This window comes from Mustela nigripes, chromosome 14, assembly GCF_022355385.1.
Source record: "Mustela nigripes isolate SB6536 chromosome 14, MUSNIG.SB6536, whole genome shotgun sequence".
Taxonomy (NCBI): domain Eukaryota; kingdom Metazoa; phylum Chordata; class Mammalia; order Carnivora; family Mustelidae; genus Mustela; species Mustela nigripes.
The window spans coordinates 57,526,978-57,542,978 of record NC_081570.1 but is presented as its reverse complement, the minus strand read 5'-3'; the positions used below and the strand labels follow the sequence as shown (position 1 = coordinate 57,542,978).

General features: G+C 32.0%; 1 protein-coding gene across 3 annotated transcripts in view; it reads right to left on the bottom strand.

Moving 5' to 3' along the window:
• The window catches only part of LRRC7 (leucine rich repeat containing 7), a 432,771-nt gene that overhangs the window by 97,723 nt on the left and 319,047 nt on the right, over window positions 1-16,001 (bottom strand). For all 3 annotated transcript variants that reach the window (XM_059376850.1, XM_059376851.1, XM_059376852.1), the window contains 5 exons: window positions 14,850-14,965; window positions 9,472-9,541; window positions 7,212-7,311; window positions 4,677-4,801; window positions 2,441-2,689 (listed from right to left, as the gene is read on the bottom strand). In XM_059376850.1, the coding sequence (XP_059232833.1) occupies window positions 2,441-2,689; window positions 4,677-4,801; window positions 7,212-7,311; window positions 9,472-9,541; window positions 14,850-14,965 (660 nt within the window). The remainder of the gene's footprint in view (window positions 1-2,440; window positions 2,690-4,676; window positions 4,802-7,211; window positions 7,312-9,471; window positions 9,542-14,849; window positions 14,966-16,001) is intronic.

The following is a 16,001-nucleotide window of genomic DNA, read 5'->3' as shown; positions in this document are numbered from 1 at the left end:
CTTGCTTCCCATTTACTAGTCTACCAACAGAACTTGCTGGACGTGGAGTCAGGAAACCTAAATCTAAGCCACAGATTTACCCCCGAGAAGCTGTCAACCACTAATTTTTCTGTCCAGTTTCTGTTCGTGTAAAATGGGAATGATAATATCTTTAGTTAATCTAGAACTAAAATGAGATAATAACTATGAAAATCTTGGAAATGTATAAATTCTATACAGAGATTAGATACTATTTTCTAAAATCAGATTCTACTTAGGTATTTTTAAAATCTGAATTTTCTTGGCAGTTTATATTTTACTACATATAACATATATATATGAATGTGTATATATATATACACACACATATATATATACACATATAAAACTCCATACTACCTGTAACAGTTTGGACTTTTTCCAGATTGCGTATAGCAACAACTATCATTTAGTCAGTATCTGCCATCTGCCAGGCACATGCAAAATGTTTTATAAAGATATTTAAATTATTAATAGTTATTTATATAATAAATAATTCTTATTTTATTGTTTATTGTTTACCATAGATTTGAATATAAATAAACTATAAATAATTATAATTATTAACATTCATTAAATATTTATAATTAATTATAATTAAATATAGTTTAAATTTTATAATCCATTGTAGCAGCTGTTCCTTTTCCCCTGGGAAAATATGGGCTCAGGCACTGAATAGGGCTCAGGCACTGTAAGTTCCTTGCCCAAAGTCATACAACTCAGGTCTTTGACTCCAAAGCTTATGTTGTGTTACTCGGCTCAAGGCTATTCTCTGATATAAGTAAAGCACATATTTGTATAATCTTGTAGAAAAAAAGTGTTGTGTAACTCTAAAATATAAATTTTATTGAGTTAAATAACAAGATAATTTCAAATTTTTAAGCAGTTATTTTATAATTTCTTCTTAAAAGAAACTATAATATTTTAGAATTGTTATGTTTGTAAGCTCTGTAAAAGCACATTTTATACCCTTTTACAGATTGTTTTGCCTATGCCTTCCTACTTTTTAACTCTTATGCAATGCTTCAGAAATAAAAAAAATGATCATAATACAATATTATTAATACTTCAGTCATGCCCAAATAAAAGTAGTTTCTTTATATTTCTAAATACATAGACTAGAAATATTCTCTCATTCTAATATGGGATGGAGAAATAATGTAAATTCATTTATGGTATAAATGGGAAAAAACTGTCAATTGTTCTTATGAAAATGTTGCATATATCACTCACCATAAAGTATTTGTTCATTTTACATATACATTTTATTAAAATGCAAGATTTTCATTGCAATGTTTCTTCATTTTAATTTTAGAAAAATAGAAATGTTTTACAACATTCTATATATCTCAGATCTTTAAAAAAAAAAAAAGTGCAGTAAATGCAAATAGCAGCTGCAAGATGTTGGAGACTCCCAAAAGTTTAGCAATAGAAGAATTTGTGTTAATAGCTAGGGCATTTAGACATGGTATCTTGAATTCTCAAAGAACTGTGGTTTTCTTATATAATGATTAAATTCTTATTTGGTTTGACTATAAATTCCAGTAAGAGAAGTAATAGTTGATGCTTTGATGACTGATCATTAGGGATCTTATTCTGGGAATTAATCAGAACATTTTACATAGAAAGGAAGCCTATAGGAGTTTTAGTTAGGATTCTCAGTTGACCTTATATTGCAGAAATAATTTAAGACACAGAGTAAGACTCTAGTCCATTGCATGTGGATGGTAAAGCTTACCAAAAATGTAGTGTCCTTTCTCATCCCATGAAGACATTTTTTTTTTTTCATTGAATTTTAAACACCCAACCCACTGAGATAAGGAAGCCCTATTTGCCACAACTCCCAAACCAATCTTCTCTTACAGGAATTGTCATAATCTGTGCCTTCAAATTGGAGGGAAATTGATGCTTTTCAACAATGTCCATCTTTGTGCTCAAAGTCCACTCAAAGCAAATTTCAATTCAAAGCTCATGCTATTTTAAGAATCAGGTTTTAGTTACTTAATCTCCCTCTGAATTGATAATACAAAAATGTGTGCGTGGTGTGGGGGCAATTTAGATTTTATCAATAGTGTCATCAACATTCTGCCCAACTATTGGTATTCCCACACTTTAAAGAAAAAGAAATCTTTAAAAATAAAAACATAAATAAAACTGAAGCACCCAAATAAAAAAATCATGCCATATATCCCACCATTAGGCACCTCATTATTGATGTTCCCTCCCCTCTGACTTGGTCTTCCCACCCCATTGCCAATGTCAACGAACAAAAACTTAAACTGAGGTCAAACATTGGCAATTGGATGGTTCCTATAGGATCAACATTTCTTACCCCAAATCATGCAGAACATACCCCATAAAACCACTGTTCCAAGGTTGCCTCTACATGGGGGATTCTCCTACCCCAAACACCTAGGCCTACCTGTCTGCCACTTAGAGAGGGAAGAGTGGTGGATTGTGCTGCAACTGGCAATGGAGTACACATGCTCCTTTCCTGCTGGAGGCCACTTATACAACCCCATGCCAGCTGTGGGTCATTCTGGGGGACGGGCATATCTTGGATCTGCTGATCACACCTGGCCCATGGTGTGCAGCAATCGCCAGACAGTCTGGCAGGTTGGAGAGTAATCCCACGCTGGCCCCTTTCCCAGGGGGCTTGGCAGGGGTGATCCTGTGGGAGAAGGAATCTCCATTTTCTGGGAGAAAGAGGAGCACTGTAGCAATACTTTCACTTTATCATTTTTCTACTCTTGATATTTTTTTTCACTCTGGGTAATGCATTTAAAACAACCATCAAAAAATTAGTTCGAACTCTCTGTAATAAAACAGTACCAATATCATATGAAGCTAACGGGTCACAATTTTTTCACACAATGCAGCATTCACACTACACTATACGCTCTATAAGTAGGGCATTATACTCTAGTCCATTTGGAAGCTGATGGCATAGGTCAGTGGTTCCTCTCTTAATTTTATATAAATAAAAGGTAAAATGGTGTTAAATTTAATGTATATGTAATGAACCAGAAAAGTGTGATTGATTTGGTGTAAGATTTCTGTATATTCCATTCATCATGCTTCCATGATGATTTATTTAGAAGTTTGTTTGTGTTCTAATTTGTCCAATAGCCAGTGGCATTGGAAATATTCAAATTAGTTAAAACCAAGTGTTTGAGGTTTTCGAAACAAATATTGTTTCACCAAAATATAAATAAACCAAATATAAATAAGTACAAAGAAAATTCAATCTAAAGTATAATGAGCCTACTCTGATTATAAACACACCTGACCACATAACACACAAACAGGGCTTCTAAATAACTGTTTGCATTTTATGTTTTCATTGACACATATACCAGAGTATATCAGAGTACTATTTTCTTGTTAGAGCCTTTGAATATGGATTTTTAGGAATAAGCATGTAGTTTTTGACATTCAGTGAGGTAAAAGAATGAATCAGAGGTCCAGTATAGAATGCATCATCCATTGGTTCTAGATTTAATGTATGAAATCTTAAAACTAGAACTGAAATGCTGTAAGGGTCTTTGTTTATTTTTAGTTTGGCAATGCTATTTCTAGAAATTCACAAATTAAAAAAAAATGTTTCTTTGGTTATTAGATAGCATTAACCAAGCATCCAGAAACATTTTTTTAAACCCAAATCATTAACAAAACTATCATTTTGATTTGGGAATCCATTTTGGATTTTTCACAATGATGTAGAGGTAAGCCTTGTCAATACCTTACTGTCTAAATCTAATAAGGTTCCAGGGTGTGTTGGTTTAAGAAAAAAGTTTAGAAAATGTGGGAATGAGGGGACAGAAAAAACACATTACACAATCTAGATCTGTTAATAGGATGCACATACATTTACTTAGGCAATTAGTCACTCAGAATGAGAGCTGTTAGTATTCATGATAGAAAAGGTACACAAATATTTCTATAAATGATTAGAGATTCAAGATGTTGCCATGATGACAATATGATGATCTGATGATAAAATCTCTTTAAATATCATTTAAATAATGAAAAAATATGGATTTTAAAGCTCCACTTTGTTATTTGACTTAGATTACTTCCAATAAAGGATTTTTAAAAAGATGTTTGAGGTGAAAAAATTGAGTATCACCTGCTATTAGGCACTTGCCTCCTTTAAAACTTGTTTTCTCATTTAAGAAAACTCATAAATTCTTCCCAGATACCGTAGAGACCTAAAATCTTTCGGAGATTTTAAAGCCAATATAACATATTAATCCACTGGCTCCTCCATAAATGTATATTTTGGTCCCATATGGTCTGCCTGGTGCCTTGCTTAGTGATTAAAAGAAAACAATTTCACTGTTTCAAAAATGTAATAAGGTTCGTAGGTAAAGCCTATCACCCAGATTCGTCTGTTTTGGTTTTCTCTCACCTTGAATCTCTTTCATGTTGTCACTCTGTAAGATGGGGTGGTATATCAAATTTGCTCAGTCAGAATTGGGACATTCTGAAGGACACAATGCTTTTCAAATTACCATCATGCTCTAATGAAGGAGACACAAAGATGTATCTGACCTTTAAGCAGAGGTCACTCAATTTGTCCCAAAGTCTATTTTAATAATAACAATGGATAAACAAAAATAATGAGAGGAAAGAAGAAACAAAATGAAAAGTTTCACCTTAACTTTCCCAGCATTTTCGTCATCTTCCTTTTTTTCTTCAAATTCAAAGGCAACAGTCATGCGTTGTTGTCTCTGCTCTTCCCACAGTGTAGGGTTAAAGCTGTCACTGTCTGACTGGAAATCTACAGTTAGATTCCAAAGTATTATTGCTTTTTTTACATGAAGTGTTATTTATAGAGCTTAGTACACTATTCAAAAAATGGCAATAGGTACTGCAAACAAGTACAAAAATTTTTAAAAAGGGGAAAATAAAGAGAAAGAAAGAAGGAAATAAAGGAAAAAAGAAGGAAAGAAAGAGAAGAGAGGGAATAAAATACCCTTGATATTTGTTACGTGTTTTCTTATATCTTAATTCAAATTCAGCTTTCCTAAGTACATATAAATTATATACTGGGATTGGGAAGTTTTCTAGTGTGGAGAACAGGTTCTCCAAAGGATAATAATAATAATAATAAAAAGAGAGTTGGAATATACATTTTTAAAACATTATTTTTTAATCTTCACACTAGCACACCAGTGATAGTACTAATATATCCTCAGTTTGTTAATGAGAAAACTCTCGCTAGCTTTAAGAGATTTGCTCAAAGTTGTACAGCTTCTCTGGGTCAATGCAGGATTCCGTTCCATGTCTGTGTGATTACAGAGCCTTTACCCACATTTGTAGCCACTAAATTCTATCAGGATTTTATAAAACATACTACATAACATTGGCTTTTCAGTAAAATATGTGTGATTGCAAGCTTTTCTTTTTGGTGTGTGTATGCGGTTGTGGGGATAATGAAGGGGAGCTTGTTTTTAGGGTAACTTTAAAATTACAGTCTCAAAACTAGTCTAAATATGTCTCAACAAAGAAAATAAGTGGCTTATAAATCTTTATTTTATATCAAAATATAGGCTGAAAATGCAATACAAGTACTTAGTTTAGTCTAAATTCTTTCCCGAAAGATGAACTTTATCATGTATTTCCTTTTTTTGTTGCAAGGGATTCTGAAAATTCATTTATTATACTTCTGTCTGAAAAGCCAAAGGGTAACTTACTTAAAGTTCAAAAAATTTTTCTATTACCACTCTTCTTTCCTCAAAGGAAAACAGAACAGAACATAAATCAGGCTAATTCCTTAACGTCATGACTTGCCTTACTAGATCTACCTTACTCCCTGCAATAAATGAGGAATTTAATCTATGAGACTGTATCTCAGAAATTACCAGGAAATCTGAGACTCTTTCCAATTTTCCCTACATTTAAAAAAATACTTTCATAATCTTAGGATACTAATATGATAATATAAGTAAAGTTACATGAATAAAAACAATCCTTACTTAAGGTTTTTCTTATAGCGTAAGTAGAATGGTGACTTCTCTTGTAAAAATTTAAAAACTCAGTTTTACTGAAGACTGAAAAAAATATGAAAACAATCTACCCTTTTCCTACTTTTGTAAGTCAAAATTTGAATAAAATATTCTAAAGTATCCCAAAATGATTCACTTATATTTACAAGTCAAAGACTAAAGATGTTTAACATAATTATCCCTGAAAATAGATCCATAAACAATGGATTCTGGACACTGAAAAGAAATAAAATAAAATAAAATAAAATAAAATAAAATGAAAAAAAAAAGTTGCTCTCATTCAAGTGGATTGGGTGGATTTAATCCATGGGTATATTAAAGTGGATCTACTCTTCTAAGAATTACCATTACTGTAAGACTAGAAAACACGTGTAGCTGCCTGTTCTGGCTTGGGCTAAGGAGCCTATTTGGAGTTCTAAATGGTAAAGGACAAACTTCCTTTAAAATTTTTGTGAAATTTGTCATCAGAAAGTATAGAAGATTGATTTTAAAAAAGGTTTAGATTTGCAATAACTATTCCTATCAGAGCTACTGACATCACTTAGAGAAACCCAACTTGGAAGAGAAAGAATGATCATTATTTTCAAGTCATCTCTTTATGGTTGACTGTTAACGTGAAATGAGTTGGGGCCTGCAATCAGTGGGCAGAATGTTTAAATTGTGTTCGTGAAATTGGTGAACACAGAAAATAAAAAGGTTTGTTGAACCTTCCTTAGGTCTGACTCTTAGCTCATTTCAGTTAGCTGGATACTCTAGTTAATGACCTAGTCTTGCAACCCCCCAAGGGAAGTTGTTCCTAGAAATCAATATTTTCATGTAAGATATGAAAAGGGAGAGTTACATTTTTTGGATTCTTATTTAAAATAATATAGTTGATGTTGATTTTGTATTGCGCAACTTTAGTGAATTCTTTATCATTTCTAGTAGTTTTTGGTGGAGTCTTTCAAGTTTTCTATATAGGTTTCGTGTCATCGGCAAATAATGAAAGTTTGACTTCTTCCTTGCCAATTATGAAGATAAGATTCATGCTTAGGGTTAACCCCTGGATGATTTATATGTGCCATGTAATTATTTTTATAGCCTTGCCCATGGGCCAGGATTCCTGGCCAGAGATCAGAATAAAATTAGTTCCTTTAATCCATAATTGTATAAGCATAGAAGAAATTTTTACTGACAATTTACCTTCATCACCACGAGGTTGCTGGGGAAACATGTAGTTAGTCAATACTCTTTGCTTTGTTTCTGGATGGGCTTCAGTTTGTAAAGGGATAAGGGCTTTGGACTAGAAGCAAAGAACACATAAATTAGAATAATAAGATAGCAAATATGAAGAATACTACTTTTATAGAAGATAATGGTCAATAGTCTGGCCTCAGTGAGCTGAATGAACAATTAAAACAAAGACAAGGAAAAAAGTAGTCAAATAAGAAAGGATTTCATAAAATAAGACTATTGCTGAGGAATAATCTCAAATTCTAAGGTCTTCATATTGAGAGTTTCTTTTTCTCTAGAATACACTTTTACAAAACCTATTCATCTTCACTGGTAATGTCACTTTTAATCTTAAAGAGACCCAGATGTATTACATTAGTTCAACTAAGTAAGATTTTGGTGTGGTTCTATACGCTTGTTCATTTTCACAAGCTGTTGCCTTAAAAAGATAAAAGGAAATTGCTATAAAATTCATGCTTTTGCAAGATTATCTATGAGTTTAAATAGGTTAAAACATAAGCATTTTTTTAAGAGAGATTTTTGTAACCAAAGACAGAGTCTGTGTAAAAATAAAGACCTGTAGTTTTTTATCTGCTATATCAACAATATATTTCTTATGGAGAGTAAGATTCCATTCTTTATTATTAATTTGATTTTAGAAATACTATCTGAAGGGTGTTTTAGAACTCTGATATTATACACTATACATATTAATATACTACATATATAAATATACTGGAAATGAGGATATCTAATGTTCAAAAAATCCACTTATTTCATGACATTTATCAATAGGAGTGAAGCACAAAGGGGATTTGGGATACCAATTTGCCTCATGAAATGGAGTCAGAAACACATTAAATCATTGTTCTAAATAAAAGTTAAATGATGCAGTCACTGTTCAGTTCATTCTCCCACAAGAATAATAAATCATGAAATTAGTGGATGTTTTTTCACAATGCAGGACTCTAGCATTGACTGCTCTATTAGCATAGCTCACATTGAATCCAGAAATGACTTATTTATAATGATACATTAATGCCTTGAAAAATCTATAGTTCGGGACGCCTGGGTGGCTCAGTTGGTTGGACAATTGCTTTGGCTCAGGTCATGATCTCGGAGTCCCGGGATCGAGTCCTGCATCGGGCTCCCAGCTCCACGGGGAGTCTGCTTCTCTCTCTGCCCTTCTCCTCACTCATGCTCTCTCTCCCTGTCTCTCTCTCAAATAAATAAATAAAATCTTTAAAAAAAATCTATAGGTCATTGATAAGATTTGAATTTGAATGACAACCTAATGTTTTTACTTAGCAGATGGAAGCAAGTGCTATAATGACTATAGGAGCACAAACATTATAGCGCTTACATTTTGTAGAGATTTATTTTATTTTTTCACAAAAAAAGCCCAACACCTAGAAGTCTGAACAATTCCTTTACCAATAACGTTGATTTTATCCTCAGGAAATAATGATAAGAAACTAAATTCAAGATGATTTGTTTTTATTTGACCATTCATATTTGGGGATAGCTGTTTCAAAATTTAGGATTATAAGAAAAAAGTTAAAAAAGACCAATAAACTATGTCAAAATTTTCTATTGCCAGTTTTTTTTCTGGTGGCAAATCAGATGTCTTCAACTGTTACTTGTTATTTTTCTTATGAAAATTATTCATTAACACTCAATTATGGATTCAATTATCATCTATTTTCCTGAGTATAAAAATAATATAAAATCAATTTTACAGAAAGTACTCATAATATTTGCAAAAACTATCTGAAAACTTCTTGTATAAAGTTTTAGAATTAAGTTGATTATAATTAAAGTATGAAAAAAAAAGGAACATGCAGGATAATAATTCCCTCTGTGAGGACTGCGTTAATAATTTCTTATTCTTTACCTTCAGAGGTATAATTAAAGAATGTCCCCTCAGGACACATATGTACTATCAAAAATAACAATGTATGAAAGTGATCATTTTGTGTATTAGATCTCTCAGAATGAAATAGATGCCAAATCAAAGTATTTAAAGATGGTGGGGATTATAGTACTGAATTTTCTGTAGCAATGAAATACATACTTCAATTGCTATCATTACAAAAATCTCTCTTCTAGAAGATAATCTATATTTTGTAATAATTGTCAAGGGTATCTATTGGGAATAAGTTAGTAAGTCAAAGTTTCAATTATAGTTTATCTTAATAAATAAAATAAATCAGGTAATAAAATTTTTTACCTGATTGTCAGAAAGCCACAAAGCTGCAAGCTCTTTCAGTTTGGTAAATGAGAATGGTAAATTCTTCAATCTGCAAAAACAAGAAAATTCTAATAGCATGGATGAAGGGGGATATAGTTCATTTTTATGAAGAATTATTTTTAAAATAATGTAACATTCATTTCATTATTCTGAGCAATCTTTACAATGTGAAAATTTCCTGCTTACAACCCTTTAAATGCTTCCTATCAGATCTAGGATAAAATCCAAAATTGTGGACCTGCCTTGTCAAACCTTGTAAGATCTGACCCCTCAGGCCTCTTCAGAAACTTCTGCGACTTTTCCTGACTTAGTCTTCCCAGTGCCACTGATGGGCATTCTATCAGCCCACTAGGAAGATTAGCCAAACTACTGCCTGTCTGGAATTCTCTTTCTCCCCAAGTTCACTAAACTAAATCACACATATCCTTTAGCTCTCAGCTTAAATGTAATTCTCTCAAAGAGGCTTTTCCTGACTCTTTATTTAAATTACTTTCCCCAATGTAGTCTCAAAGCACCTTATATTTTCTCTAATGGAACATACCGTAGTTTGTAATTATGAATTTATTTTTGTGATTATCTTTTTTATTGGCTGATAGCCCCACAAAATTGTTGCCTCCATGATGGGAAGGGGTCATGCCTGTCACACTACTAAAGGTATCTACAGCTCCCAATGTTATTTTGACCCCCGGAATTGTGTCCTTTTGTTCTCTCACCCTTTGTATATTGTGTAGTAAATATTCCAAGAGGAAATCTTAAAAAATGCATTTTGAGGTACCTGAAGTTTGGCATAAGCTTTGGTATTCAATTGAAATGATCTAGTTTTGGCTTCAGCCTTTGGAGGACCAAATCACCAAATGCCTACTTACACATACTATCTGATATCCCTGAAAGTGTGCATGATGAATGAATTGTGATTACATAGGTTACCATAATAGCTACTCAGCAAAGTGCTAATACAACCAAAGCATGCTGATGGACTTATTGTTAATTTCTGCATGTTCACTTTTGAATATAGATACACCCTTTAGAGAGAACTTGGAATAAAAATTTTCTTAAGTCTTTAATATGTTGAAACTCTTTCAGCCAACTGATTAGTACATGTGTTTTGATAACAAAAATGAAAAATGTTATAATAATTAATAGGATTGTGGAAGTAATTTGATATGTAAAAGCTGCTAAACATTTTCAAATAATTTAATAAATATGAAAAGATATTGACAGCCAATATGAATGTCAACAGTGTGTATTAGCCAGAAAACTTTGGGAAGAACATAATAACCTCTCTGATCTCATAAATATTTATAAGAATATAAAGAGTAACTAGACTAACATATCGTAATTCTTTTTTTATAGAACAATTGTTATATCAGTGTTTGTAGCATGAAAACAAATTACATAAAAACCGTTTGTCGTTGTTAGTTATTTAATTTCATTTAAGCCAGGAATTATGAAGTAAGGTACTACAGAAAGAATTTTTCACGTTGTATGGAGATGAATTATAGGCAGAATATAAATTCCACCACATCAAAATTACATGAGGGGGACCTCTATAGAATCATATGCAATAACATGTAAGATAAATCATCATCAATTCAGTTATAAACATAGAGCATAAAGGGCGCCTGGGTGGCTCAGTGGGTTAAGCCGCTGCCTTCGGCTCAGGTCATGATCTCAGGGTCCTGGGATCGAGTCCCATATCGGGCTCTCTGCTCAGCAGGGGGCCTGCTTCCCTTCCTCTCTATCTGCCTGCCTCTGTCTACTTGTGTTCTCTGTCTGTCAAATAAATAAATAAAATCTTTAAGAAAAAAAAATAAACATAGAGCATAAAGAAAATAAAGAAACTATTAGAGAAGGATGAGTTATCCTCATTTCTCCTTGCACTTCCAGTAACCTGCATTGAAAATTAGCCTCTGTTTAATATCACAAATGTGCAATAAATCGACCATAGGGACAATCTTGTAGTTGACAGTGCTAAGGCATAATTGTTCTTAAACTATACAAACTTTTAAAATCTATTCTATTCTAAGTATGAAATTGTGATAGTCAAGACATTTGGATAGCTTTTCATATTTAATCTTTTATCCAGGCAGTTCTTTCTCTAATAGTAGTGTTCAATTTTGGCCTCCGCTTCGGCTAAATATTGATTTCTAACTCGAGGCTGAGATTCATGGATTAATTCATTAACTTAAAATATTAATTTGGCTCTACACTGTGTTCCAGTCACTGTACTAGGAGAAAACTTTAGCTAATATAACTGGCCTGACGAAATATTTTAAGTTCCTGATATTGTGAGATTCTCAATGTCTTACTCATATCTTTTATCCTAGCATCTAGCAACATGTCTGTCCCTTGGTAGTTACAGATATATCTTTTATTTCTTGAATAAATAACTTCATTAGTAGCCCTCTACTTTCTTACACCATACCCCAAAATGAACTCAAAATGGATCAAAGACTTAAATGTGAGGCCTGAAACCATAAACCTCCTAGAAGAAAACAGCAATTTCCTTGACATCAGCCATAGAAACATTGTTCTAAATAGTTTCCTCAGGCAAGGGAAACAAAAACAAAATTAAACTATTGGGACTACACCAAAATAAAAAAAAAACTTTTGCACAGTGAAGGAAACCATCAACAAAGCAAAAAGGCAACCTGCTGAATGGAAGAAAATATTTGCAAATGATATACCTGATAAAGGGGTTAATATCCAAAATATATAAAGAATTTATACAACTCAACACCAAAAAACCAAATAGGCCAGTTAAAAAATGGGCAGAGAAACTGAATAGTCATTTTTTTTTTTTTTTTACAAAGCAGGCATACAAAATGCCAACAGACATATGAAAATATGCTCAATATCATTCATCATCAGGGCTGCACATCAAAACTACAATGAGATATTACCTTATACCTGTCAGAATGGCTAGAATCAAAAAGGCATCATGAAATAACCAGTGTTGGTAAGGATGTGAAGAAAAAGCAACCCTGCTGCACTGTTGGTGGGAATGCAAACTGGTGCAGCTGCTGTGGAAAATGGTATGAGGTTTCCTTAAAAAATTAAAAATAGGGGCGCCTGGGTGGCTTAGTGGGTTAAAGCCTCTGCCTTCAGCTCATGTCATGATCCCGGGGTCCTAGGATCAAGCCCCACATCGGGCTCTCTGCTCAGCAGCGGGGAGCCTGCTTCCTCCTCTCTCTGCCTGTCTCTCTACCTACTTGTGATCTCTGTCTGCCAAATAAATAAATAAAATCTTAAAAAAAATTAAAAATAAATATGCCATATGATCCAGTAATTCTACTACTGGGTATCTACTCAAAGAAAATTAAAACTCTAATTAAAAAAGGTATATGTACCTCTACATTTATTGTAGCTTTATTTACTATATGTGCTGCCGAACTGAGCACTGTAGCTTTATTTACAATAACCAAGATATGGAAACAACCCAAGGGTCTATCCATAGATTGATGGATAAATATGATTATAATAAAGAAAATGTGTACATATACTGGACTATTACTAGGCTACAAAAAAAGAATGAGCTCTTGATGTTTGCCAGGTCCCACAAGGATGGACCTAGAGGATATAATGTTAAGTGAAATAAGTTAGACAAATAAAGATAAATACCATATCATTCCACACATGTGTGGAATTTTAGAAACAAAGCAAGCAAAGGAAAAAAGAAACATTAAATAAAAAGACCAAATAAAGAGACCAACCTTGTGGCTGCCAGAGGAGAGGCAGGTGAGGGGATGGGTGAAATACATAAAGGAGATTAAGAGTACACTTTATGGTGATGAGCACCAAGTAATCTATGGAATTATTGAATCAATATATTGTATACCTAATACTAATGTAACACTATATGTTAATTATACTTGAGTAAAAGGAATCAAAAATAACTTCACTTGTAGTACTTCTGATTTGGGGTCATTTTAAATATTTGATAAGCATATTTTCTATATCATCATGCAGATTATTAACAAATAAAAGTTGAGTGGACTGAGAATTTAAGAGACTTCTCTAACTCATCATGCAAAACCTCCCCCAGGTTAACAGTAATGGAGCTCAGTCCTATTGGGTATTGTAATGGAATCTACTGAGAATCCATTTCTTCTTATGATTTCTCCATGACCATGTTTCCCAATTTTATTCATAGGAATATCAGTTAGCACATTTAAAAAATGTTTTGCTAAAAGTCAGCAACATTCAATGCATTTCCCTCATTTTTCTGTCTGGTAATCCAGTCAAAACAGGAGATAACTGTTGGTTTGATATGACTTACTCTTGTTTTACCAAGCTATGAATCTTCGTTGTCATCTTGATTTTAAAAATGAAAACCCAAACCTTTCAATAAAATGTTTTATTCCCTCACATGGGAATATTATTGAATTACTAAGTGAATAGTCTTTGAAAATCACATTATTATTAATATTTGTCTTAAACAAACAAATGAGAACTCATACACTTATCTTGAAACTTACAGAGTTGAATATTCTTAATGATTCCATAAAAAAGTTATCTTTGACTGTTTTGTTGCAGGCTCTCAGTTTCTCGTTCTATCATTTGTCTGACTGAAACTTACTGAAAAGAGTTCGTACATTCTAGTCTGTAGAATCACTTTGTCTACTTAGCAATTATCTTCAGTCAATATTAACTTTTTTTCCTTCCCTATTTGAGAACGATTGTGGAAACAAAGATGAATTCAGTTTTGCTCTTTCTTTTTGCCTCTCCACCACTATAACACCTTTGTCACAAGAAGGGCACCTATCTTTTTAGGGTTTTCTTTGACCTACTTTGAACATGACTAAATAACCATTTGGTTGTCCTTAAAATGATGTACAAATTTTATGACTTTTGAGTATTACTTAATTGGCAATATTCTTACTGGCATTCTGGTGGTGTTGACAATGCACTCATTGCCCTGTTAATTTACTGTAGACATAAATGTGTACATGAAAACATACACACACACACACACACACACACATGCACGCACATACATGATTCATACCTACATACATGATTTTAATTAATATGATTGATAACTTTTTATTATAACTTTTCTCAGGTCTTCATAATATGCTTTCTGCATATAGGAGGGTTTTGGTATATAAATTTGGTGTATAGATTTTATATAATTTAAACATACAACATACTAACTGATCTGAATTTACTCAAAAAATAAAATTTAGAAATATCAGTTTGTAAATAATTTGGTTTCTGCCATTTTCTCAATAAAACATTGATTTGCATCCTATATAATTCATAAGACACAGAAAATGTTTCTAAAATCATTAATAATGAACAATGATTTGCTTTCAGTAAATAACTAATGTCATTTTGAAATGTTGCAGAAATACCTGTTGTCACTCAAATTTAAGACTCTTAGCTTCTGCATCTGTCCAATCTCTTCAGGAAGAAATTCCAGTTTATTGGAACGTAGAGACATAACTGTTACATTCTTACAGCTTCCAATCTGTGGGTAACAAAAGAAAGTAAATAAGGAAATACATAGTAAACGATTTTTGTACTAATTTTTAATATTAAAATAATTTATAGATTTCCTTATTACTTTTAAGATTCTCTTAAAACAATGAATACTGTTACACTGAAAAGAAATTAAAAAGACTCTCTTAATATGTCTACTGCTTTATTTTTTATAATCACTCTTTTTTAAAATATATGTATATATTATATATATTCCTTTAGATGTTAAGACAATATGTATCTCATTTTCTTTTGCATATTAGAAAGGAAGAATTTTCTTTATAATTTTATTGTTAGAATGCTCATTAGCTTCATTGTTTTCATTAATAACATTGTTTTTACACTAAAACCAAGTGAATACTAAGATATCTATGTTTCTAATGGATCACTCATTCACAAAAGATAAAATATTGTTGACATTTCCATGGCCAAGTTACTTTTATTTTGTGTTACAATGATACTTGTCATGTTTATTTATAACTTTTTGCTCTAAAATAATGACATATTGACTACTGTTTCTCTTCATGGAAGTGGTTAGTAGAAAATATTAAATTGAAAATATACTTCGCATTTTGTTCTTGACATTAATAAATAAAAATCCCACTTAGAAATAAAAACTAACAGAATCTTTTGGTGAATTCTAAAATAAAAATAATATTATCATGCCACATGATAGTTTAAAAAAGTTATTTACAGTAAAAGTCTTTCACTTCAGAAATGGAAATGTAATTATCTCAGAATTTCTTATTACTGTTCTTAAAAGTGAAACATTTAAATTAAATTATTTAAAATTGTATTCCTTAGCATTGATTAACTTACAATATTTTATTACTTTTCTTTGCTAGTAATGTTTAAGTCAAATGGGTTTTCTGGGTCAAATATAAGAACTTAGCACTTATCATTAAAAAAAATAATTAACACATACATATGTAGATAATTCCTATACACATTGACAGCTCAACTCATGAATCTACATTGCCATTGCACTTATTAAGTCTTAATCCCAAAACATATTCATTAAAAGT